The sequence below is a fragment of the Equus quagga genome, chromosome 1 (genome assembly GCF_021613505.1).
Source record: "Equus quagga isolate Etosha38 chromosome 1, UCLA_HA_Equagga_1.0, whole genome shotgun sequence".
NCBI classification, from domain to species: Eukaryota; Metazoa; Chordata; class Mammalia; order Perissodactyla; family Equidae; genus Equus; species Equus quagga.
The window spans coordinates 100,550,148-100,576,083 of NC_060267.1; the positions used below are offsets into that span (position 1 = coordinate 100,550,148).

The 25,936-nt window shown below is 54.6% G+C and overlaps 2 protein-coding genes across 6 annotated transcripts in view; one reads left to right on the plus strand and one right to left on the minus strand.

The window, feature by feature from the left end:
- The window catches only part of EFCC1 (EF-hand and coiled-coil domain containing 1), a 39,585-nt gene extending 27,024 nt beyond the window's left edge, over positions 1-12,561 (minus strand). For both annotated transcript variants that reach the window (XM_046680586.1, XM_046680576.1), the window contains exons 1-2: positions 11,514-12,561; positions 9,753-10,012 (exon numbers count right to left, since the gene is read on the minus strand). In XM_046680586.1, the coding sequence (XP_046536542.1) occupies positions 9,753-10,012; positions 11,514-12,236 (983 nt within the window). In that variant the 5' untranslated portion in view covers positions 12,237-12,561. The remainder of the gene's footprint in view (positions 1-9,752; positions 10,013-11,513) is intronic.
- Positions 12,562-21,607: 9,046 nt separating this feature from the next.
- CFAP92 (cilia and flagella associated protein 92 (putative)) overlaps positions 21,608-25,936 on the plus strand; it is a 114,709-nt gene continuing 110,380 nt past the window's right edge. For all 4 annotated transcript variants that reach the window (XM_046683178.1, XM_046683169.1, XM_046683187.1 and 1 more), the window contains exons 1-3: positions 21,608-21,729; positions 22,350-22,640; positions 25,256-25,446. In XM_046683178.1, the coding sequence (XP_046539134.1) occupies positions 22,382-22,640; positions 25,256-25,446 (450 nt within the window). In that variant the 5' untranslated portion in view covers positions 21,608-21,729; positions 22,350-22,381. The remainder of the gene's footprint in view (positions 21,730-22,349; positions 22,641-25,255; positions 25,447-25,936) is intronic.

Here is a 25,936-nt window from a genome sequence, read left to right on the forward strand (position 1 = left end):
TAGCACCTCCAGAGCTACAAGACAGGCCAGGCCTCCACCCAGGGACTGGTGTCTTCTTCCAGTGTCTCCCTGGGGGTAAGCAGCACATTCTTACGCGGATGGGACCACCCTAGACAAGGGAAACCATCAACACGAGCCAGGCCCTCTTTCTGGAAACCACTACACTGCATAAAAAACTGCCAGCATCTCGCTCCGAGGCCCAAACATCCGCTTTCCATCTGCCCTTTGCTCGGTGCCATGCTGCCACTTGCATACGGCTTGGAGTTTCACTTCCGAGGGGACGTTTCTGAGGCGGACGCTTGGTTCTGTCTGACCCGTGTCCTCCTTCTCACCTGGTAACAGCACCTCCCTGCTTTGAGGCACTGTCTCTCCCCATGCCCATCCTCGCACCCCCTCCAGACTAGTCCCGGCTGGTGGACTGTCTCCTCTCCCGGCTGCAGCAATGGCCATATGGCCTGTCACCCAGGTTGGGCCAGGCGACGTGCCTCCCTAGGACCCTATGCACGGGTGCCGAATTTGAAAAGTTATGACTCCGGGGTCACTGCAGGCGTGTTCCCTGCCACGTGGAGCATGAGTGAGCGCAACCAACCAGGGGCAAGCAGAGACACGGGACGGAGGGAGAGTGCTGGTGGCGCGGCCATTTAAAGTCGCTCCGGAGTGTGAAGCAGACGCGCGAATGCTCCCCACAAGTGAGAACTCTCCCCAGAGGTGAGGGCCAACCCACGACGACGACATTTACTGAGTGCTTAGTATGTGCTAGGCACAATTCAACGTACTTTCTCTATGTCATCTCATTTAATTTGTACCCTAAGACATAGGCACTAAAACGAACCCCATTTGCCAGATGAGGAAACTGAGGCACAGACAGATTGAGTCAGAGCTTCCCAAGAAGTGTCAAGGCACCAAAGAAAATGGACGGCATATAGAGGCAAGTGGACAAGGCAGGTATGGCCAAAGGCCACTGGTCTGGCACCCAAGGCCACCCCAGGTCCTGTGTGGCTGCCCCTGACCTGGGGGACGGACATCTTGTCCGCTTGTAACCCATATGCATGCCTCAGGCCACCCCCCTGGGTTGGGGTTGGAAAAGCTGAGGAACTTGACAACAGGGGATCTCAGAGCCATGCCTACCCTAAGCACGAAGGCACGGGACTTGAAACTGGGCTTGCTGGGTGACCTTGGGCAGATCACCGTCTCTCTCTGGGCTCCAGCCTCTTCTCTGAAGGGCACACTTACTGAACACAGTAGCATTGCGCGGTCAGGATCCCTCTCCCAGTAGGGCTCAAAGCCCCAGATCGTGGGCTGTCAGCCAAAAGCGTGGGCTCCGGCCCGGTCCTCAGGGAAGCCCGCCAGGGGCAACCTCTGAAGAGGGGCCACTTCTCCGGGGGACACCACTGACCGGACAACTCAACAGACAGTCCGGGGCTCCTCCTCCCTCGCTGCCTCCACTCTCGGGCTGCAAACGCCTCCCTCACTTCCTGGCCCTCTGCCCGTCTGTGATGCTGCTCTGGCCATGGTGCTCGCGTGGACATCCACCAGTGGTTTCTGGGCAGGACAGAAAGGAACGATGTCCCCCTTCTTTCTGCCCGTGTTAGAGTTGCGGAGGAATATGGGGGAGACTCACTGCAGAGCCACTCCCACACTCCTCTCAGGAGCGGACATGACTCCAACACTCAAACCACCGTGAGGGGAGCCCACTGCAACCTGCAGCTGAAGACATCGCTAGCTGATAAACCCAGCAGCAGAGCGTCTCCCCAGCTGCCCACAGGAAGTCATCCTTAGGCAGGTGTGGTGTGACCGACCGCGCGGTACCCGGCCCTGGTGTGTAAACCGTGGGCAGAGCAGCAAGAGGCGTCAGGGATGGAGCAGGAACCTGTGCCTACATCCAGGAGGCACGGTTGCCAGACACAGCTTTGCAAACTCCAGCTGCAATTTCACAGTGATGCAGCTGGGGCAAAAAAGGTGTGGTGACCCCCTCTCAGGGCTTCTTATGCCCTGACAGGACCCTAAGGAGCCAGGAGAAACCACATTCACCCAGCACCTCGCCCCCTCCCAGCCTGTGCCCCGTGGGCTCGTCTGCGTCTGTCACTGTAAACGTAGCCCGTGTAAGGTTCATGAGTCAGGGTGCTCATTCCCACGGACCTGAGGTCCTAGCTCACCACCCACCCATGTCTCTTTAACATGTCCACACTGTGTCAGAGTGCTGCTGGCTGTGCCAATGCCAGGGCGACCTCCAGATGTGTTTGCTCTGCCCAGTTCCCCGAGCCACCATAAGGTGGGAATACCAACACCTGTTCTGGGTGACCGCTTGCTGGCGTGTCCACCCAGGGCAAGGTCCTCATTGTCCACTCAGCTGCTGCCCCCAGCCCCAAGTCTGCTTCAGGCCGCAGGTGCTGAGGCTCTGTCCTGGAGGAGGGCTCTGTTTGGGGATGGAGAAGGGTAGCGCTGAGGCAGGGTCTCCAGGCGCGGGGCTGATGGGCCGCTCTTCCTCAGGCACTGGAGGCCAGGCCTCGTCCTCTCTCTCTGCACCCAGAAACAGCCTCCTCACCATCCTGCTTGCCTCTCGCCTCCCCTCCTCCCCATCTGTCCTCCACATGCAGCCTGAGGGGTCTATACAAAGCTCAAATGATCACGTCACTGCCTGCTTCGATCCTTCTGTCTCCCTTTTCCTCTGGGTGAAGGCTTTCTGCCTCAGGCTAGTGCTCAAGGCCCTGCGCCATCCCCTGCCTGCCCTTCCGGCTTCCCCTCCTGCCACTTCCCATCTCAAACCCTCCAGCCACAATAGTCTCCCTGTCCCCAAGAGGCACTGAGGCCTCTCACACTTCTAAGCCCTTGTACTCACTGCAACTCAAATCTGCCATGCCTGAGAAAACTCCTACCCATCCTTCAACACCCAGCACAGATGATGGCATTCCCCGAGAGATGCCCTGACCCTGGCCAGCAGCACTTATGCCTCCCCGGTGCTCGCCCACATGCAGCTGACACTGCCCATTGCTTGCTGGAGGTCTCCACCAACTGCCACCAGTATTACTATTGATGGGGGGGGGGGGTACGGTGATAAGGCATAAATAATAATTTCCAATATTTATTACACATTTTCTCACTGCTAAGCACTATCCTAGGTGCCTTATACATGTTAGCATTTTGAATCTTCAAATACCCTATGAAGCAGGTACTCTTACTTTTATTATTACTATTCTCGTCATTCCCATTTTACAGATGAGGAAACCGAGGCCCACGAAGGTGGGAATGACTTGCGGCAGGCCATACTCCCAGAGCTGCGTTCTCGGCCGCTCCACCACACTGCCTCCTCCATCTCCCTGAGTATTCACCCGGCCCCTGAGGAACAGCAGCTCATCCTCCTTCACAGATGAGGACACCGCGCTCACAGAGGGAGACGGAACAGCTCAGGGGCCCACTGGAAATATGCGGAAAGGCTGGGACTCAAACTCAGGTGGAGCTGGGCCTCCTGAGCCTGGGCCACACCCCTGAACCCGTGTCTGCACTAAAAGGCATGTGGCACTGTCCCTTTGTGAGCCCTGGGTATTGTCTTTGGAAGAAAGGCCTTGGTTCCCACCAGCGGCCACCACATACCCGCCTCCAAGGACAATGGAATCCTCAACCACATGCCTCCCAGCTCCAGATGGCACCCCCTCCCCCACTGCCCCGCCCCCGTCCGTCTGCTTCCCTCCTCCCCTGACCTGCTGACTGTGGCCACCCGAGGTCAGCCGGGGCTGCTGCAATGGGCACAAGAAAGGAGGTGGCCCTCGGATGGCCTCACCTTTGTGTCCCCGCCATGGTGGCCGGCCAAATGAGCTGCCCTCCCGCCTCCCTCCCTCCCAGCCCTTTCAACCTCCCCACAACAAAGCCACAGAGGCCAGACCCCTCCTCGCCGCTCCAGCTCGGCTGGGTTTCTGCCTTCTTTTCTGAGAGTCTGCGCCCAGCCCCTGCCCAGTGATGCTGGCCCCAGGCTGCCTGCCCAGGTGTCCTGAAGGCACAGCCCCTCCTTGGCACACGGCGGGCGGGGGCAGGCAAATGGCTGACACGGGGGCTTTAAGAGAGAGTGGAGACACCACAAATCCACAGTCCCCAGAGTCAAGGGTGGCTCCTCCAGGAGCACCACTCCCCTGGGAGCAGCATCAGGCCACCGGACCACTCAGGGCTTGCTTGTGCTGGCATCACCAAGGCGTTTCTGAGGTCAGCATGGGTCCACATGCTCCTCGGCCCATTCATTTGTTTATACCCCACCTTCTGGGGCCTGCTGGGCCGGGCGCTGGGCCGAACAGACTCCAGGATGCCACGCTTCCTCAGCGGGGCTCCTGGCCCAGGGACAGGGGCAGTAAAGGTCCTTTTTGCCTGCCTTCCCAGCTGAAGCCTCGGAACAGGCACAGGCTGGCTCCTGGTGCTCAGCAGCCTGGAAAAGCTGACTGCGAGACAAGCTGCCCCGCTTGGTCCAGGCTCCCCTGTCAGGGATGCTCCAGTTGCCACAGGTGGGCTGCCCCAAGACGAGGAGGGGGATTTGGGCTGTGAGTTCCGGACAGGGGCAAAGGTGGCAGGGGCGGGGAGGATTGTTGAGCATGTCTGGGACACCCTCCCCCTTGATTCTCTGGGGAGGATCTCAGTCCCAGAGTTTGGGACTAAGGTTTAGCCAAACAGAGCATCAAATCATCCTGGTTCCCCTGATGGGTTCAGGGATGAGCAGGTTTCCAAGTTGGTCTGACGAGGCTTAGTTCCGGGACTTCAGTGGGATGGCTCAGATGAGAGATGATCTTTCTCATGGACACCTGGAGCTTTGGAGCTGTAAGTGTCCTAGGGGCTATCAGGAGAGAGAACTTGCCTGAGAGTGAAGCAGAGATTCCATATCCTGGTGACACTCTTTAAGTACCTGGATCCAGCCATGCCTGAAGGTGGACATGCCTAGACTTTTCTAAGAGCCAACTTCTTTTTCACCCAAGTCAGTCTGAGTCAGGCTTTCTGGCACCCATCTAAGAAAGCTGGTTAACAGAAAGAAAGAAAGAGAAAACAGGAGAGAAAGGTGGAGTGTGGCTGAAGTATAGGTGTCGGTTGGGAGAAGTGACAATGAAACATCCTGGTTGGATGGGGGTTTAAATGACATTTTATGAATGGTGATGTCAAATATTCCATATGAAATGATTTTCATCACTCTAACATAATCCACATCCTCTCCTCCCAAATTACCAGTAAGGTCTACTATGCTCAAAAATATGTTGTGGGCAGGGACTGGCGAATGGAATTGGAAGCAGCAGCTGAGTCTCTCGTCTGAGATGAGGTGGTAGGAGACCGAGACCAGCTGTGGGGAGGCAGGAGCCCCGAGGCTGAGGTGGCTGTGACGGACGGGCAATCCTCCATGGTGGGCTGAAGCTGGGCCAGGTGAGCCCGCGGGTTCCAGGAGGCCTGCAGACCCCCTTGTCACCTGGAATGTTTCTATTTGATTTGGGGTCCCCACAGCTTGGACAGCAGCAGTCACTTCCTCGGGCCCCCTCTGCACATAGCACACTTGTGTCCTGACGTGTGTGTTCATGACCTGCTTGCCTCAGGCCCAGGAGACCCTCTGAGGGCAGTGGACACATCTGTGCCATCTCTGCATACCCAAGGTCTCCACCCAGGGCTTGGGCCACGGAAGGTGTTTAGAAAATGTTCTAAAACCAATAAATGAGTGTCTCCAATTGCTTAAATATTTGCTGTCCATTCTCTTGGGCTCCTGGTCCAGATGGCCAACTGAGGAGCCCTGGGAAGCTCCTTTTCCATCTACGAATGGACAGCAGTGCTGGATAAAGTATAACCATTTAAAGGAACACAGAGTCAAAGTCAAAAACAAGAAGGGAAGGCCTCCAGGCTGAGCGGGAAGCAGAAGACGGAGCTGAAATGCCCATGGGGGGTCAAGACTGGGGTTTTAATGTGCAAGTGGGGACAGGGGCAGAAGGCCTCGCATGGCGAGTTAACAGAAGAAGGCATCTTACTAGTGGAGCCAGGGCCATCCCGGGGCTGTCTCATCCACAAACAGAGCCGAGAAAAACACCACTCAATGGCCTTGGGCTGCTGTCCCCAGGTGTGGAGCTCAGCTTCTCACTGTCTGTGTAAATAGGAAACTTCAAACTAAAAGCGAATTTAAAAACTGGCCCAGAACCAGGCTCCAGTGGAGGCAGATGGGAACTGCTCTGCGGGGAACGCCACAGCCCTGGTCGGTGGGACCCTCCAGGATCATGGCTTCTGCCAAAGGTGGGCTCCCAGTCAACAATCACAAAGCCCACTGGGAACTCATCATCGTGACAAAAACAGCAGAGGGAAAACAGCAGAGAAACCTCAGCTGTTACAGCAATCCCAAGGAGCCTGTGCAGGACGGTTGTCTACAGGGGAAAGAGGCCCGGGACGGACAGGGCCCAAAGGCAGGCTAGAGGAGGAGGTGAGGTTGGAAAGAGAACCACACAGAGGTCTGAGGAATGAGAGAGCCAGGAGACGTCACTTTCGGAAGGTGGCGGACTCGGTGTTGGGAAGGAACGGAGTCCCAGGTCAGCGGAGTTTGGCTGTGCAGCTTCAGTAACATCTCCCCCACGCCTGAGGCTGTTTCCTCATTTGAAAACTGGTGGCACGATACCCAGCTCCAGTGTCAGGAGAGGATCAGAGAGTCGGTTTCTGTGACAGTGCTTTGAAAACTGGAAGATGCCAGGAAAGCGTGTCAGGATTTTATTCTAACCAAATGGCCTCAAGCTGTCATTCCCAGGGGGGGTTCCAGTCATTGTGCTTCGCCCCCAAGACACAGCTGCGGAGCACCTGGAGGCATCCTGGAGCGATGTCACTTAGGAGGGCGTGATGGGGTTCCCGTCTTCGGTGTGGGGGCCTCGTACTCCACCAGCTCCTCCAGACGGCAGGGGCCAGCAGTGGGCGAGGCGGTCCAGCTCGACGCAGGGCACACCTGAGTTCCTGCACTTGTCACGCAAAAGCCGGGGTAGCATCGTAGGCCACAGCCGCTCTCCAGCCGGGAAAACGTCCTGCAGACGCTGCCGGGGTGGGAGAGTCCAGGAGGAGCTGTGCATGTTACCAAACTGGCCTGGGGTACGTGGCTTTGGGCCACCTTGGCTGGGGTGTGAATCCAGGCCGGTCACTCGCTGAGCTGTACTGGCAAGGTGCTTCCTCTCAGGCCTCAGTTTCCTCATCTGTGAAATGGAGGTAAGAATACCCTTCTCCTCGGCTGGTGGAGAGGCTGCTTGGGCTGACACTGGGTCGGTGCCTGGCCTCAGGCCTGGTCACAGCTGATGCTCAATAAATGTCCTCGTCTGCTCTGTCCTCTCTCCTTTCTTTTCTTCAAAGAGGGAGAACTTTGGAGCAAGGCAACCCACAAACCTGCAAGCTCCGGCCACAGAGAACGGGGCTGGGCAGGGTTTAGGGGGCATGTTTTTACAGGGGCAGGGAAATGGGTGACAGAGCCATCACCTAGTCACCATGTGACCTTCATACACTGTCACTCAATCTCTGGTCCTCAGTTTCCTTATTCACTAGGCATCTTCTCTGGAGCCTCTGCAATATGTGCTCCCCATTTTCCTTACTAAGAGAACCCCAATTTAATTTGGGCATCAACATCACCAGACTCTCATGTAGACCAGAGCAGTCACACGACCCAGTTCTGGCTAAGTTGATGGAGATGCAAGTTCTGGTGGGAAACGGGTATCTCTCCATGAATCGAAAGAAAATCCTCCCCATCCCCAACGTTGCCTGTCCTCCTTCTTACACCTGAACAGCAGGCACAAGGACTGGAGGTGCAGCAGCCATTTTGTAACCATGAGTCAACAACAAAAAAGTTCAGATGGAAAGAAAGAACCCAGGCTGTAGGGACAGGCAGACCTTACTTTTCCACTTTCTGGCATGGGTGGAAGTGGCCTTGGGTACATTACTTAACTTCTCAGAGCCTCACTTCCCACAATCTGTAAAATGGGGATAAAACTTCTCCCTTGCACAGTTCTCATGAGGATTGAATGGTGCAATGGATACAAATTCACTTTTTCTACTGTAAAGGGCTATCCCCATGTTTGTAGTTACTCTTACACTCATGCTGTAAAGGACAGTTACTTTAGGGCAAAACAAAGACAAGACCCTTTATTTCTCCTCTCGGAGAAGGTTCCAAGGCTGGACACGGGCCTCAAGCCAAGGGGCCCTGCTCTTTAGTGGATCAGCTATGCAAACAGGAAGTGACTATCCAAACATTTGGAGCTGCAGGAGGCTGGCCCAGAGTGGGCCTCCTCAGAGGGCTCCTTCCACCATGGCGCCTCTCATCTGCCAGCTGTGAGTGCCTCAGAAGTCAAGGACACCACCCCTCCTCTGAGAAGCCAGGTTCAAAGCCCCCCTTCCAGCTGCCCCGCCCACCAGCCTGGGCCAGACACCTCCCTTTCAGGCTGCAGGAGGACCACAGCCCCTCCCTGGGCTCCCTACTCTCTCTGGCTCTCCCCCTCCTCCCCTCTCTTTGTCACAGCTGTAAGCCAGGGTAATTTTTGTTTGAAATGCAAACCTGCTCCTGTCACTCCCTCACTTAAAACATTTCCATGGCTTCAGGCTCTCTTGAGGGAAAGACTGAAGTCTCAGCCACGACCTCCCAGGCCCCGCATGCCCAGGACTCTACCCGCCTCTCCAGCTTTACCCCTCAGCCACTCTGGCCTCCTTTTAGTTTCTGGAATGTACCAAGGTCCCTCCTGCCTCAGGGCTTTGCCCATACTGTTCCCATTTTCTAGAACACTCTCCCCTCTCTGCCTCTCTGGCTCATCTCGCCAAGTAGCATCCCCTCCTCAGCTCTCAGCAAAGGCGTCACTTCTTCAGGCGCTGGCTGAGCCTGCAGCCAGCAAGACGAGGGACCCGATCCTCCCCCGAGCCTGCTGCCACACCTTTAGTCACATGACACTCCCACAGGCAGTGAGTGGCTGCTCAGGGCAGGGACTTCAGGCTGTCTTGTTCACAGTCATACCCCCGGCACCTGGCACCCAGTACAGAGTGGGTGCTTAGTAAATGCGGAAGGCAGGCAGGCAGGTGTGCCTTATGATTTGTAAGGGGCTCTGTTTACTGAGCACCTCCTGTGTGCCAGGCAGGCCCTCACCGCTCTTCATAGCCACTCTGGCAGGCAGGGACTCCGATCCAGGTTTCACCAAAGAGGAAACAGAAGTTCTGAGAGGGGCAGTGATTGGCCCAAGGTCACACACCTGTCAGAGGCCCTGCCAGGATTTGCACCTTGGTCCCTAGCCCAGCTTCCTACCCTGGTGGAGCCAGCACCAGGGATCATTGGGCATCTGTTTCCTCATCTGTAGATTGGGGACAGGACAGTACCTACCTCTCAGGGCTGTTGTGAGCATTCAGTGAGTTAAGCCACCAAAGCGCTCAGCTCGGGGCCTGGCACACGTTAAGTGCTCAGTAACCGTCAGCCATCGTCTTCAGTATTACTGTGCTGATCAAAGCCAAGAGCAGATCAGAGCGACCCAGTCCTACTGCAATCCGTGACCGGGCCAGTGGAGGGGCTCTGTGGTGCTCCGGCACAGGAATGGGTAGACGGATGCACGGACGATGGGCGCGTGGGTGGGTGGGTGAGGGGAGGGCACTGGAGTGGGTGAAAGGACTGAAAGCAAGAAGCGACGGACGAATGGCGGAACACAGGCATGAACGCAGGAGCAAACGGGGGACACAGGCACGCGTGGGGGTGCACACGAGGTTCGGGAGAACCGGAGCTGACCTAGGCCCTGACCCGCGCCCGCGCTCACCTGTAGCGCCGCAGCTCGCCCTCCAGCCGCCGCACCCAGCGCTGCAGGCCGGGCACCCGGCGCGCCAGGGCCTCCAGCTCGCGCACGCGGCGCACGCTGCGCTGCAGCGCCTGCCGGGCCTGCTCTGCGCGCCGCCGCACCTCGGCCTGGCCCTGGCGCAGCCGCCCCGCGCGGGCCTCGGCCGCCGCCAGGGCGCCCCGCAGCCGCAGCTCCCGCGCCGCCGCCTCCGGAGCGCCCGCCTGGCTCTTCCAGAGGCCGACCTGCGGGGACAGGGCAGCAGGGCGGCGGTGAGCGCGGGGCGCCAACCGCCCGCCGCCACCCTGCCCCCGCCCCAGGCGCCCCTTAGCCAGGCAGCGGGGCGCGTTCCCTGCGCGCACTGCTGAGCGGCGCCAGGCGCGTCTGCGCTCTTTAAATCCTCGCAGAAACTCTTAAGGAGGCAGCGCTCTAATTAGCCTCCTTTTTGAATGGATGAGGGAAACTGAGGCACACAGCCCGTATGCGGTCCTTTGCACGGCACGAAGGAGCCCCAAACTTCACAGCTCTTCTCGGCCTTCCTCTGGCATTCCTAGCATTCAGCCTCCGCGGCTGCTCTACCCTTAGTCTGGAGCAACGACCTAAGCGCCTCGGACTAGCGTTTCCGGCCCTCACCAGTCTACTCACTAGGCTGTCCTTGAAGGTGAGGGTTCTGTCTGTCTTGTCTACTGCTGTGTCCCCAGGGCCTAAAACAGGCCTGGCACGGTAAGTGCTCAATAAACACCTGGAGAATGAATGAAACCGGACGAGCTTGCTTCACGTCCTGCGAGTACTGCCCATCCCAGGCCTCTGCTTACCCCGTGTCCCTTGGCCACTGGCCCTTGCCCGTCCACAGCCACCTCCACCGAAAGCAGCACCTTCCTGCTCTGCACACTGCAGCCTTCTGGGGGCTGCTCAGGGCTGGTGACTGGGCTGTGGGGGCAGTGGGGCTAATACAAGGTTAGCTCCCTACTTGCCTGTGGTCTCTTGGGGCAGAGGCTGTTCTTTTTCCTCATGTCACCCCCTCGCTCCCTTGGCACATGGCTGGGCACAATGTGGAAGTGTTTGTTGACTGAATCCCAGATGCTGGGCTGGGTCCATATCTCACTCAGTGCTTCGTTCTCAGTGTCCCAAAGTAGGCCTGGGCCCCGCAGGCCAGTGACGCCTGATGGACAGTGACACCGTCTATTTAGCACCTGGACACCAGGCCTGGCCCTGAGGGAGGCCCACCAGTATTGAACGCCTGCACAGAGCTGCCCATCTACCCCATTAGGCAGGGAGCTCCTTAGGGGTGGGGACAGGGCCTCCTTGGCGCCTTAGCCCCCAACCCCACAGAAGCCTGCCGCCGCGGAGAGCTCCCGATGTTGGCTGAACGGCTGAATATGTGAGACGGCCCGCGTTTCCCAGGGAAGTTCAACTGCTGGGTTAGAAGGAGCAAGGCAAGAAGGGGAGAGGGATGGCGGGCGGTGGTTATCTGGGTGGGACTGGGGTTTTGCGGGGTGGGATGTATGATGGGAACAGGAGGGGGTCTGGAGCGGGTTGGAGTGGAATGGGGTGGGACAGGGACAGGATGCAAGTAGGCTGAACCACTTCCCGCAGCAAGTGGGGCTGCCCTCTCTCTCCCTTTCATCTTCCTCTGCCCAGTCCGGGCCCTGCAGCCAGCCCTGCAGCCAGTCGGCTGCTCAAACGACCCCTCATCCCGTCACTACCGACCGCCCCCCGCCTCTGTCCCCCTGCGCCGGCGCGCACCTGCAGGGCCAGGCAGCGCGCGTCACTGCTCTGCAGCGCGGCGCGCAGGTCCTCCACCAGCTCCCGGAGGCTGCTGTTCTCCTCCTCCAACCGCGCCAAGCGCTCGCTGTCGGGGCCTCCGTCGGGGCCGCCGTCGGGGCCGGGCGTGCGGGGCGGCCGGCGGCGGCGGCGCGGCCGGCGCAGGCGGATCTGCGTCTCGATGTGCTCGCTGAGAGCTCCGCGGGGCAGCCGGGGCCCCGCGCGGGTGCCGAAGTAGCCGCAGAGGCGCGCGTGGAACTGGCGGAAGGTGAGCTCGGGCGGCTCAGCGCTCAGAGCCAGGCGCGCCTCCTCCTCGTCATCTGCGTCCCGGTCGGTATCCAGCCCAGCGGCCGCATCCCCGGCGGTCACATTCCCGGAGCTCGTGTCTCCGGCAGCCGCATCCCTGGTGGCCTCCCCGGCGGCGGCGGCCCCCTCGGCGCGCAGCCCCAGCACGGCGCAGAGCGCGCGGAAGTCGGCGCGGGGCAGGCGGCCGGCGCCGCGGCAGTCCAGATGGTGGAAGACCTCCTGCAGGTACTGGTCCAGGCCTGTGGCCAGCACCACGATCTCGTTCTCCACGCCGCGGTCCAGTCCGTAGTGGTGCGCCAGGGCGCTCAGCAGCCACTGCGTGCGCCGCGCGGGTCGCTGGTACGGGTCACCCGCCGCGCCCTCCATGCCGGCATCAGCGCCCGGGCCGCTCGGCTCCATCGCCGCCGCGCGTCGCTGCTTCAGTCCCTCCGCCCCGCCACATCCAGGGGCGGCCCCAGAGTTTCTGGAAAGGAGGGGCTTAGCGGTCGCAGTCTGGTTGGAGCGGCGCCGAGGACCGTGTCCAGCGGCTGCGCTGGCCTGGCAGGGAGTCTGTTCACCGGGTTGGTTTGGAGGGGGCTGGGGTAGGGGGCTCAGGAGCCCCCGAGACCCCCCGTAGGGCCGCCACTGCCTGGTCTTACCCCTGGTCTGGCTTCTCCGGGTGAACCCCGCGCTCTTCTCTCCTCACTCCCGAGGCGTTCCTGCCGCCTCCTCTCTTCCTCCCACTCCCGGCTCTGTCCGCTTTCAATTCCCCCACCCTCCGCCCCACCCCTCTTGCGCGGAGAGTTTGCCTTGGGACGGGGGCGAGGGGTGGCCGCAGGATAGGAAGCTGGGGGAGGAACCGGAGGGTGGCAGTTTGGTCCGGCTGCTGGGGGCGTGTCCCCTACGCCCGCGCATCGCTCCACCGGGTCCCCAGAAATCCCTTTGAAGGTAGCCCCACGAGCTCGCTCCCACCGTCCTTTACCTCCGTAGGTACAGAGGAGTCCCCCTTCCCTTAAACTCTGATACTGGATTCCCAAACCCGCATCTCGCTCCACGATAGACGGTGCAAAGAGCCTCACGTGACAGCTAGAGCAGAGGAGAAACAGGCGAAGGGGCTGCGTTAGGGACATTCCGCTGGGAAGAAACCGACCTGAGATGCACCCTGGCTCTCTGGGCTCTGTGTGCGTGTTTTGGGGGTGGGAGGATAGGAAAGCGGTGGTCGTCCGGTCCCGACCTTTGTGCTTGGGGATGGTGAGTTGGCCATGCCGCCTGAGTTCCATTTCTGAGCTGGGGTTAGACTGACAGGTTGCTGTTCCGCCAACATTTCCTCTGGTGCCTTAGAACATTTCGGGAAGGTGAAAGAACAACCAGCTTCTCAGGTGAATGCTGAGCTGTTTTTCCTTTCTTTTTCACAAGAGAGGCGTCGTGATGGCCTCACCTGTACTTGCACTGGGAACGGTTATCCAACCACGTCGGGGCAAGAGGCAGACTTTCTTCACCTGTCCTGGGCTATAAGATGGGCAGAATCTGGCCTTGATACAACTCTAGGAGTTGAAATGCTAAATCCTGGAATTTGAAAAAGCACTGACATTCTCTCTGCTCTGCAGCAGGATCCCAGAATCAGCCCTGTGTCCGGTCCGCAAATTCCCACTCATTCTTGAACACTTTGCCGGGAAAGAGTTAGATGCTCCTCCCCAGCCATTTTGGACATACATTTTACTAAGATTATAAAAGTAACAGCAACTTGACAAAAAGTTTTACATCAGTTCCACTTCTTGGCTTCTAGCTTAGAAAAACACACGTGCACAGGATGTTCATTGCATCATTGTTTATAACACTGAGGAAGTGGAGATGACCTGGTGCGGGTCAGTACACTAGCCAGGATGAATCACCAAAAAAGGATGAATGAGGACAAACAAGTTGCAGCATATTGTGTACAACGGTAGTACTTATACAATGATCACAAAACCACACAAAACAGTATGAAATGTTTTCACTGAGGACAGGTGTGTGTAAGTGCACAGGAAAAGATGGAAGTGTTCACAGACTGACTCTGTAGTTATTTCTGGGGACTGGAGTGTTTGACTTTCTTCTGCAAGGTGGGTTTTTGTTTCTTCCCTTTCATTTTCTTTTTTTTAAGGAGACGAGATACTTTGCCATTTGCATACCACAAAGTTTACCCATTTAAAGTGTGGAAATAAATGGGTTTTTATTATATATAGTATATAACCATCACCACAGTCTAATTTTAGAACATTTTTATCACCCATCCCCCCAAAACCTTGTACTAGTTAGCCCATCCCCCCTCCACTTTTCCACCTTCTACTCCCAACCCCCAGCCCTGGGCAACCACTGCTTTCTTGTTCTATGGATTTTTTTCTATTCTGGACATCTCTTCTAAATGGAATCATACAACGTATGGTCTTTTGTGACTGGCTCCTTTTTGAAAACATTCACAATGTTTTCAAGGTTCATGTATGCTGTAGAATGTGTCAGCACTTCATCCCTTTTTATGGCTGAATAATATTCCACTACATGGATAGACCACATTTTGGGTATCTGTCCATCAGTTGGCGGACATTGGGTTGCTTCCACGTTTTGGCTCCTGTGAAGGATGCTGCTGTGAGCATTCATGTGCATGTTTTTGTGTGTCCACATATGTCCATTTCTCTTGGGCATGCACCTGGGGGTGGGATTGCTGCTTCTACGGTAGTTTAACTGTTTGAGGAACTGCCAAACTGTTTTCCAAAGTGGTTGTACCATTTTCATTCCTACAGCTGTATATTTTGTGTGTTTCTTGATGTATAAAGTAAGACAGATGTTCTCAATCTTGGACTCCCACTCGCCCACCCACTTCCTCCATCTCAGCTCATGGTGCCTCCAGCCTCCATCAGCAAATCCTTGCCAGCTTGGGTTCTTCTCTCATTTCACCCCCCTCCCACCCCATACCCACTCTGTCAGTCTGCCCAGTGCTCTACCTTCAGAACATACCCCACATCTGGCCCTTCTCCCCGCTCCACTGTCACCACTCCGGACTAAGCCCCCAGCATCTCTCACCTGTATCATTGCAACAGCCTCCTCCCAAGAACTGCCCTTGAACTCCTCCAGTCTGCTCTCTACACCCTCCTGTGCCCAGGACCCCGTCATCATTTCCCTCTCACAGGGACTAAAGCCCCAAGGCCCAGCACAGTTCACCCAGCGTCCCCCAGTATCCTCTCGTCTACTGCCACTGCCCCCCTCCCCAGCCTCCTCGCCGCTCTTCTCACTCACCTCAGGGTCTTTCCATATGCTCCCTGAGATGTTTACAGCCCACCCTCTCACCTCCAAGTCCTTTTCTCCAACATCACCTCCTCAGTGAGGTGTTTGGTGACATCACAGGGACTCTGCACCGCTACGAGATTCTGTCTTGTCTGTGTGTATTGTCTGTCTCCCCGTAGTGAGCTGTCAGCCATGAGGGTAGGGATATTTGCTGCTTCACCTGGAATGGTGTCTGGCACACTGGAAGAAGATCGCCAGCTCCCGTCTCAGCCACCTGCCCACGGTTACCATGGGAGCGGTATAGCATTTTGCCTTCCACATGCTTTCTTTGCCTACGAATGATGTGTATTTTTTAATTTGTATTTTTTAAAAGCAGCCATTGCACACCCTACCATTTATTTGTAGGCCTCGCATGAGGTCCGAGCTTCACAAAGCCGGAAACCTGGTGCCCACGGGGCCTGGCATAAGGTAGGCACGAATAATGTTAGTTTGGATGAACACACATTTTAGATAAGAATCAAACTGGATTGAGTAAATGGCAGAAGTCACCGCTTAAATATTATCCTCAGCTAAAGACAAAGGAGGATTTGGGGGGGGGTGGGGGGTCAGTTACATGAGGTTGCCAGACAGTAAACAACTTAACTTCTTGCCTCTGGCATTGATTAAGAGTTTCTAGAGATAAGGCCATCCCCCTTCTTCCTGGCACAGAGAGGGAGGCATCTTCACAGATAGAGGTTTCCCTTAGAAATGTAAATGTTTCCCAACAAAGGGGCAAGCAAATTCCACTCCTCAGAGCCTGCTTCTCATCTGCAGTTTTAAAATTAACCAGCCTAAAAATCCTCATCAAACTCACTGCATCAAAAGGGAAAACCACCCCAGCTGGCGTCGGTGGGATCCCCGCATCCTTTGGCCCAGCGATGTTGGAGTCAGCAAGACTCCAAATATTGACAGTTGGTTGGATCCCCAGCTGGACCGCAGAAGCTTCTGGGCCGGGAGCCCCACCACCTGGGCTTTGCCGTGGACGTTCAGAACAGGGCTCTGGAACTGGGCTCTGCACTTTAGAGTCGCAACCCTGCAGAAGAGTCGGATTTGATTTCACGTTAGTGCTGCGAGCTGGCAACCCAGGCAAGCCCCGGCGCCCACCGCCGCCGGGACTGCTTTCATGAAGGAATCCTTTGAACAGTGAGTTTCCTGGGCCAGTCAATGTGGAAAAGAAAGCCTTTAAATCTCTTGCCCTGGAGCCTCGCCGGCCTCCACCCCTGCAGCTCCGCGCGGCGGGGGGTCAGGGCGGATAATGGGGCACTGTCAGGCCTGTCTGTCTGCCGGCAGTGTTACCAGGCACCTCTGAAACCATTCGGGTTGGACCCGCAAGGTTTTGTTTAAGGTTGGAAGTGAGCAAACTCAGAGGGCCTTGTGCTCTTTTGTCTGCGCTGGGGGATGGGTGTGCGTCTGCATCAGGGAGCAGAGGCTGCGGCAGAGCAATGATTTTCTGAAGTCAGTTCAGTCTTGTTTGAGTCATTTCAAGTAGTTTTGTTCAAAGTGTCTTTAAATAGCCCAGAAAAATGCTACAAAGCAAAAATCATCCACCATTGTGCCATCAAGGAGGGACCACAGGGTACTTCTGATGTATTTATTTCCACACCTTTTCCATGTATTTGGGCAAGGAAGAACGTTTAGGCGTAATGGAAATAGTCTGTATCTTCGCAGGGGTGAGGGTTACGTGACTGTATCCATCTGTCGAAGCACTTAAATAGCGTCAGTTTTACGGGACGGGAATTGTACCTCATTAAACCTCACAAGGAAACACAGTTGAAATGCTGCTGTCGGGATCTTTCTTTGCACATCCACCAAAGTTCCTAAACAGCTTCGCCATCGTTAACCTTCCTTTGCAAAGGTTCCTGAGGGCTGCTCCACGCTCCCTCCTGGGACCGGCCTGCGAGGCGCTTCATCCTCCCCCACAGACGCGCATGGAGGTTGTTTGCAGTTTTTCTCCATTAAAACAACACTGTTGGTTCTGTATCCTGAGTGATTTATAAGCTCTTGATGCTGTCAAACTGTTTCTCAGACAGTCTGTGTCCCTCTGTGCAGTCCCCTGCAGTGTCTGGGAGTGTCCTCGGGCCATCGTTATTAGTGTCAAAGCTTTTAGATTGTTAGCAGACTTAGTGGATCTGCTTTGTTCAGAAACCAAGTTTTACTTCTCTCTGTTGAAAATGGGCCTGAGTTAGGCCAAGTTTTCTTAGATACAACACCAAATACATGGTCCAAAAAAGAAAAAAAAATCAATAAATTGGACCTCGTCAAAATTCAAAACTTTTGCACTTCAAAGTACAATGGTAAAGACACCAATAAGAAAATGAAAGGACAAGCAGGGCACTGGGAGAAAATATTTACAAAACATATTCCTGAAAAAGGACTTGTATTCAGAATTTACAAAGAGCTCCTACAGCTCAATAAGAAGAAGACAAACTACCCAATGAGAAAGTGGGCGAAAGACAGGACAGGCCTTTCACCAAAGAAGATATATGGGGGGGCCAATAAGCACATGGAAAGATCCCAGTATCGTTAGTCATTAGGGAGATGCAAAACAGAACCACAGTGAGCTACTATTTCACCCTCATGAGAATGGCTCCAACAAATAAGATGGACAATAAATGTTTTTGAGGATGTGGAGAAACAGGAACTCTCACAGGTCGCTGGCAGGAATGTGAAATAGTGCGACCGCTTTGGAAAACAGTTTGGCAGTTTCTCCAAAAGATAAGCACAAAACTACCAGATGACCCAGCTCGTCCACTCCCAGGTGTCTTCCCACGAGAGATGAAGACTCTGTCCACGCAGAGACTGCCACAGGGATGTTCATAGCAGCAGTTTGCATAAATGTCTAAATGTCCAACCTCAACGTCCACTGACTGATGAATGGATAGACAAAGTGTGGTATATCATACAATGGAATATTATCCAGCCATAAAAAGGAATGAAGTGCTGATAAATGCTACGTCGTGAATGAACCTCAAAAACATTATGCTAAGTGAAAGAAGCCAGTCACAAAGCCGGACTGTGTATTGGATGACTCCATTTACAGGAAATGTCAAGAAAAGGCAAATTTTTAGGGACAGAAAGTGGATTAGTGGTTTCCTGGGGCTGGAGGTGGGAACAGAGATTAATTGTGAATGTGTGTGAGGGGTTTTATTAAGGGGATGACAATGTCCTAGAACTTATTTATGGCGATGATTTCATCACTTGGTAAAGTTACTAAAAACCATAGAATTCTACTCTTGATCTAGGTGAATTTTATGATATGAAGTAAACCTCAGTAAAGCTGTTCCAAAGGGTGGTCTGCTTTGGCTAGGTTAGGGTGGCAGGAAGAAGATGGGTGTGGCTGTTTCCCCATATGCTTCCAACTGCCAGAGTCTTGGATAACTTCAGAAAGCCCTCTGGGTGCCCATGGAAGCTTTGGGGCTCCCCTAGCCTGGGAGGAAGAAGGAAGCAGGGCTAGATTGCCCTCAGATTGCTCCCATCCGTGGGAGGTCCCTTTGCAAGGTGACTTGGTGCTCCCTCTGACCCAGAGGTGGGGTCTATTCTTCGTGCTCCTGAATCTGGGCTGGCCCTCGGGACTTGCTCTGGGCAATGGGACATGGCGGAAGTGACACTGCCAGTTCCAAGCCTAGGTCTCCAGGGAGTTTGCAGCTTCCACTTTTGCCCTCTCGGAACTCTGTCCTGAGAATGCATCTGAGGAGGCCAGTCCAGCCTGGTGGAGGATGAGGGGCCCCAAATGCCACACATGTGAGTGTGGCCACCTTGGACCTTCTGGCCCTGTCGACCCTCTAGATGAGTATGGCCCAGTGAGTGAGCCCAAGTGACACCAGTGAAGAAGCACCCAGCTGATCCACAGAACTGTGAGAAATAACAAGTGGCTGTTCTTTGATGCCACTAAGTTTTGGGATAGTTTTTTATGCAGCAGTAGACAACTGAAACATATGCCCCCTTTCTTTTCCTTTGACTTTGCCAGCCCTGAAGTTAGTGGACCACCTCGCACACCTGAGGACCAAGGGGCACACTTTGCTCTCATTCCATCCCATGATGCCCTGGGTCTTGACCTGGACACTGCCTCTCTCAGGGCAGTGGTTCCACACCTTGACTGTGCAACTTTTAAAAACATAGGTTCTGTTCCAGTTATTTATAATTGTGCAACAAGTCATCCCCAAACTTAGTGGCTTAAGACAGCAATAATTTACTTTGTTGATAAATCTGCAATTTGGGGAGGGCTTGGTGGAGACTACTACACATGGTGTCAGCCAGGGTGGCTCAAAGGCTGGGGGCTGGGATCATTTGGAGCTATTTTTTGGAATCCAGTCTGGAATTCTCACATGTCTGGTGGCTGAGGATGGCAGTCAGCGGGGAATTCAGCTGGGCCTGTCAGCCAGAACATCTACCTGGGCTTCCCATGTGGCTGCTTGGGCTTCCTCACAACATGGTGGCTGGATGCCTAGAGTGAGAGCCCCCAAATAACAAGGCAGAAATACATGGTATTTGTATGACCTGGCCTCAAAAGTCACATGGTGTCACTTCTACCATTCTTTATTGGCTGAGGCAGTCACAACGGTCTCTGTGGGTTCAAGGGGAGGGGACTGCACCCGCCACCCGACGGGAGGAGTATCAACATCATGCTGGAAGAGGAGCATGTGGGAGGGAATCTATTGAGGTAGCTGTCCTTGGAAAATACAATCTGTTCAGCGGTTCCTAGCTCCGCCCTTGAGGAACCAATTCCACAGTTCTGGAGTGAAGCCTCAGAATTGAAGTTTTGACAGGTTGCTGGGTGATTCTGATGCACACCCAGCATCGGGCATTGGCCCTGTGTCCAAGACCTACGGCCTCTCAACTCTGAGCTCGAGGCTGTTGCCACAGGAGTTGCTGGGGAGACTGGCTGCTGCCCTGGGTGATAATATGATCAAGGACCCTGTGGAGCAAAACTAGGCACAGGCCAGCAGGTGGGACCCGAGGAGCAGGAGGCCTGCTGTCTGTCCAAGGGAGGGCGGTGTCACTGACCTACTTGCTCTTGTTGACGGGGTCTTTTGCGAACTGGTGTATCTGAGGAGCCTTTTTGTCTTCCAACCCCGTGTGCATCTTCTTAGCACTTCCTGGATTGTAGACAGTAGTGTCCAGGCTGCTGGCGGTATGGTGTGGGCAGGGTGGTTATGGCATTTGTTGGTGAAAGTGAGTCCTCCCCAGGGGGCTCACTGCCGTTTGGTGACTTCCCCTCACAGACGTCCTTGAGGCTTAGTTTTTTTTAAGACTGATTGAACCTGAGGAATCTTGGAGGGCCCCGGTCAGTGGGCAGTGTTCTGGAAAGCATGTCCCCAGCCCCTGGGGGTGGTCTGGGGAGGTGGGCACTGGGAGGCAGGGGCCCTGGGCTTCAGCTCCAGCTCTGCCACAGTTTTGCTCTTTGACCATGGGGAGGTCATAGCTCAGAGCCTCAGTTTCCCCAGCAGTTAAGTGTGTGGAGCCGCAGCTTCCGTTCTCTTGAACAAATTACTGCTGAGTGGAGCTACTCTCCTTTAACAGCAAACCTAACAGCTCCCCACTGCCCATAGTCTTAGTGCCCTGCCTGCGCTCCGCAGCTCTGTGCCAGGGCACACCCAGGCCCACCACTCCAGCCTCATCCTCCCTCCCCTGAACTTGCCCGGGGCTGCCACCTCTCTGGCCCTTTGCATATTGTTGTTCCCCCTGCCTGGAATGCCTTCTCTTGCTTTCACTACCTGGCAAACCTCAGAGTTTAGCTTTTGTGACCTCCTCCGTGAAGCCTGCCGCTGACCGCTCTGGCCAGTCACCTCTGTAGTGTGTCCCTCCACCCCAGCCCCCGTGGTGTTCTGTGGTCCTCTACATCAGGAGCAGCACCAGGGCTCTCTCAGCTGGGGTGGGGGATGGAGCAGGGTGGGGGTTGGGGTGCAGGTTGCAGACAAGCCCAGGCTTTGGAATTAGATAGCCCGGATTTCAATTCTTTGTTGCCACACACTCGCTGTGTGACCTCAAGCAAACCGCTGCACCTCTCTAAGCCTCAGTTTCCTCATCTCTGAGTTGGGGCTCACAATCACTAAACAGAATCCTCATATTTTAAGGACATCAGCGACAGAAACAGAGAATCTATAGGAGAGGGGTTTGGGGTGGGGTGGGGTGATCCGAGTTTGCAGGGCCCATGGCTTCCTTTGCCTTTATCTAGGAGTGGGAGGTGGGGGCTGATGGCGCTGTAGGGAGGAGCCGGCAATCCTCTTCCCCATTCTATAGGTAAGGCTCGGGCGTATAATAGGTGCTCGCGTTCAGAGCAGGAATTCCTTAAAGATTGAGTGAGTGGATGAATGCAGGCAACTGGTTTCCAGGTTTAGATACACCTATTTGCCAGACCTTGTCTGCGCGCCTGGTCTGAGACCAGGCAGAGGCAGGAGGGCCCTCCCCCGAGCCCCGCCCCCAGAGGAGCCCCGCCCCGGGGCCCGAGCCTCGCCGGTCTCCTAGCAACCTGCAAACACAGTTGAGCCGCGGGCTCGGCCGGCCAGCCCCGGGGGACTGACGCGTCCTCAGACCCTCTCGCCAAGGCGGCTGTGCAGCGGCTGTGCGAGGCGACTGAATCTGAGCTCGGGTTGCTGCCCAGCGCAGCCGCTCGCAGGTACCGCCGGCGCCTCGAGGGGACCGTGCCGCCCCCACCTCCCCTCGCCCCATCGCTCCAGCCGGGTATCCCTTAACTTGGCCAGAGTTCCGCTTCCTTGGACCCTGAACTTGTGCCCTGAGCCCAGTACTCAATGCCCATCCGTGTCTTGCTTGGGGTTCTCACCCTCGGTGACCTCACGAGGCTCTTGCACACGCTGGCCTCTGGCCTGCTTTGCCTGTCCCCAAATGGCCAGGCCTCTCTGAGTGGAAGCTCAGGGATTCTCTCCCCCACCCCTGGTGGTTCCTGGGGAACTGCACTCCCCTGAGGTAGGCATTCCACAAGCGCCAGATGACTGACTGCTGATTCCTGAAAGGGGGAGCCGCTGGGGCTGGGGGAGGCTGGGGTTGCTCATTATCATGGTACCTGACACCCGCTGTTCTCTGTGAGTCGTCCATTCATTCTCTAACTTTATTGATTGCCTACTGTGTGCCAGGCAGTGTCTGAGGCCTTGGCCATTCACCTGGGAACAGGACAGGGCGAGGGAGGGAGGGAGGAGAGGGATGGGTGGTGGGGAGAGAGGCAGGGCTTACCTCCTGGGAGCAGACGGCGGTGACAGCAGTGCCTTTATTTTCTTCCAGCCCGGAGCGCTGGGCCCGGGGGTCTCTGCAGCATGTCGCTGCACTCCTGGGAGTGGGAGGACGAGGACAGGACCAGCACAGGGCCCCTGGTCTCCCCGGGCAGCTTTTATCAGACCAGGAGTGAGTGTGATGTGGAGGAGTGCCTGAAGGCCAGGGCGCAGGTGTCAGATTCTGACCATCAGTGCAGCAGCGTGGAGTCCTCAGACGGGCCTGCCAGCACCCCCAACTCTGACGTGCCCCAGGTCGTCCCCTGCCAATTCGTCATCTCATTGGCCTTCCCAGCGCGTTTTGGTAAGTGCTGGAGCAGATTTCTGACACTCTGCAAAAGGAGAGTGCACCAGTGACCTTCTCCCAAGAGTCAGGGCACCTGTGCTGCCTTCGTCCTCCACTGGCTCCCCGCAGGGGGGTGGCTGATGCCAGGAGCAGAGATCAGGAAAGAAACTGCAAGTTTAAGGGCCCTCTGTGGGCCAGGCAAGTAAGTAGTAGTAGGGGCTCCACAGACTTAATCCTCTCGACAACCCTAAGAAGTAGGTGATGTTATTTCTGCCTTTTGCAAATAAAGAAACGACGGAGAGGTTAGGGCATTGATTCCTATAAGCTGGTTGTGCATCACTTAATTCCTTGTTTAAAATATGGACTCTCAGATGTATTGAATCAAAATCTCTGAGTGTAAAGGTATATCAGTTAGCTATTGCCACAAAAATGCTGTGTAACAAACTGAAACAAACTTGCCAACTGAGAGGCTTCAACCAGGAGTCCCTGGTTCTCCTGGCTGAGCAGGTGGGTTGAGCAGACTGGGCTCCTGGCAGTGGCGTGGCTCTGCTTCCCGTGTTCTCATCCTCCTCAGGACATGTGGGCTAGCCCAGACACCTTCTTATTATAGAAAGGCAGAGACACCCAAGAGGGCAAGCCCAGTCACCTAAGCACTTTTCAAGGCTTTGGGCACCTCCCACCTGCTCACGTTTTATTTGCCAAAGCAAGTCACGTGGTTGAACCCCAAGATTAGGGGCAGAGAAACGTACTCCACTTTTTGATACAGTATTTTTTCTTTTTGTCTACTTGAACTATGCCCCCATGATGATGAATTTCAGCTTCTCCTTATAGTTCTGTCAATCCTTGCCTCAGGTATTTTGGAGACTATCGGTTAGGAGTGTACCATCCTTAGAAGTGAGCTATCTTCTTGGTGAATTGAGGTTTTTGTTATTATGTCTGACCTCCTCTATCTATAATGATGCTTTTTATCTTGCATCTATTGATATCAAGCAAAAGAGCCTGGAAAAAGACATCTGGTAAATACTAACCAAAATAAAATTGGTGCTTATTTGATCATCTTTAATCCTCACGTCTCTTGCAACATCTTCTAGACTTATTTTCCTTATTTCGGTACTTCCTCCAAAGACATTTACAAAACAGATTGCTGTGCAGCGAAACTATAGCAGACCTCGCACACCTGGGCATGCTTTCCACGCTAGTGTGTCTGAAGGATGTATCTTTGGCTGGATATAAAATTCTAGGTTCAATGATTTTCCTTCAGTACCTGAGTATTTATGGATTTGTCTATAAATGTTTTATGTATATTGTTTATTTAAGACAAATGAGGTCCTACACATTCTGTTCTACAACTTGCTTTTTAAAAATTTGACAGTATGTCTTAGATATCTTAGAGGATATGAGCATACTTGTTTTTGCTTTACTGTTGCTTTGTTTAACATCTATTTAGTATTCTATTGTATATCTCTTATCCTACCCCTTATCGGTGGACATTTAAGTTGTTTCCAAACGTTTTTGGAATAACCATCCTTGTCTGTACGTTTCTGTGCGTATGTGTGGGCACTTGCGTAGCCTGAATTTCAAGAAGTGGAATTGCTGGGTTTCAGATATTCATTTCCATTTTTTGATAGATATTTTCCAGTTGGCCACCAAAGGGGTTGTAGCAATTGGCCTTCCCATCGAGGGGAGATGAGAGGGTCTGTGTGTCCACTGGTTGGCCCACCTTGGATTCAATCGAGCACAGACCTGTGAAATGCTGCCAGCTTTCTGGTCAGTTCCACCTTCAGGAGAAATTCTAATGCCTACCAAAGACTGGCAGGAGAAGCTTTGTTCCAAACTCTGCACAAAAGCTAACTCTTCTGGTGGTACAAAATTCATACAGAAGCAGTCTTCTGGGTGTTCAAAACTTGTAATTTTAGAACTACAGCTTTAAATACAGTCATATTTTTATAGAATGAAATTTGGATTAAATATTTATGGAGCTCCTGAAGCATCTTCTTGTGGTGTGTTATGTGTGTAAAGCCCCAGCCTGGAGGGTTCAGTTTAAGGTCAAGGGTGGGCCGAGGAGGCTCTGGCCTCTGGCTGAAGCCCAGCCTTCGTTCTGCATCCTCTTCCCACCCGCCCCACACTGAGTAGCTTTGCTCATGAGGTTTTGCTGGGCTCTGCCCTCTGCCTGGAAGGGTGGCCTGCTCTGCCCCTACAAGACTCTGCTGAGGTCCCCATGGGGGGCTCTCCCCACCACTCCCAGGCAGTTTACCTCTGCCTCCTCTGTTGTACCTCAGAACCTTGCTTATGCTGCTGGTATCACACAAACCACAAGGTGCTGGGATTTTTTTTGTTTGTTTTCTTTACCTGCTTCTTACTGCCAAGGCTAGGGTGAGGCAGGTGGAGCGTTTAAGGAGATGCTCACTCTCAGAGTCATGTACTGAGACTTTGCACCCTGGTGTCGAGTCCCTGTCCTGCTACCCTGCTGGCTAGGAGCACTGGCCCCGCATCTTACTGCCAAGGGGGGTGAGCAGCGTGGGTGCATGCGCCTCCCACAGCATCGGCTCGTTCTTGGTTTGAGGGAGCTATGGAGGTGGGTCTGCTTTTCCAGGTGAGGTTAAAACAAGACTCATTAAATCTACATCTTCTAGGTCATAAAGGAAAATATACAAATTTGATGGAAAAATATAAGAAACAATCTAAAATGGACAAAGGTGCTGCAAAGTCTCGCCGTTTCTACCACATTGAGTATTTCCTTCTGCCGGATGATGCTGAGCCTAAGAGAGTTGACATTGTGGTGTTTCCAGCGGTGGCCAAAGTGTTCTTGGACTCAGGAGTAAAGGTGTGTGTGTGTGGCCTCGTGTATAGCATAATAGCAACTAGACAAAGTGTGTTTGCTTCCCCTGGAACTTGCTAGAAATGCAGGCTCTTGGACCCCACCCCAGACCTACCAAATGAGACTCTGCACTGACCTAAGAAGACATGACTTTCTATTTAGATATTTTTACCTAGTAATTTGTTTGGTGTTTCAAAAGCGTTTGGAGCTCTTGCAATTTGTTTCTTTGTGTGAGTGCATGTGTACACACACCCGTCTGCCCACACGCGCACTCCTGCCTGTGGCCCGGCTCTGGGTCAGTGCTGGGAAGTCATTGGAAAGGACACTATTTGCAGGTAATTGCTTTGACTTTGTTTTTTCTGAGGAACCCAGAGGCGTGATGCGCCCAGTTCATGACACCCATTTCCTGATGTGAGTTGGGACCTGGGAGAGAGAGAGGCACAGAAGTCAACAGGTGGAGAGCAGGGCCCGGCCTCATTGCCAGGAAGGGCGAGGC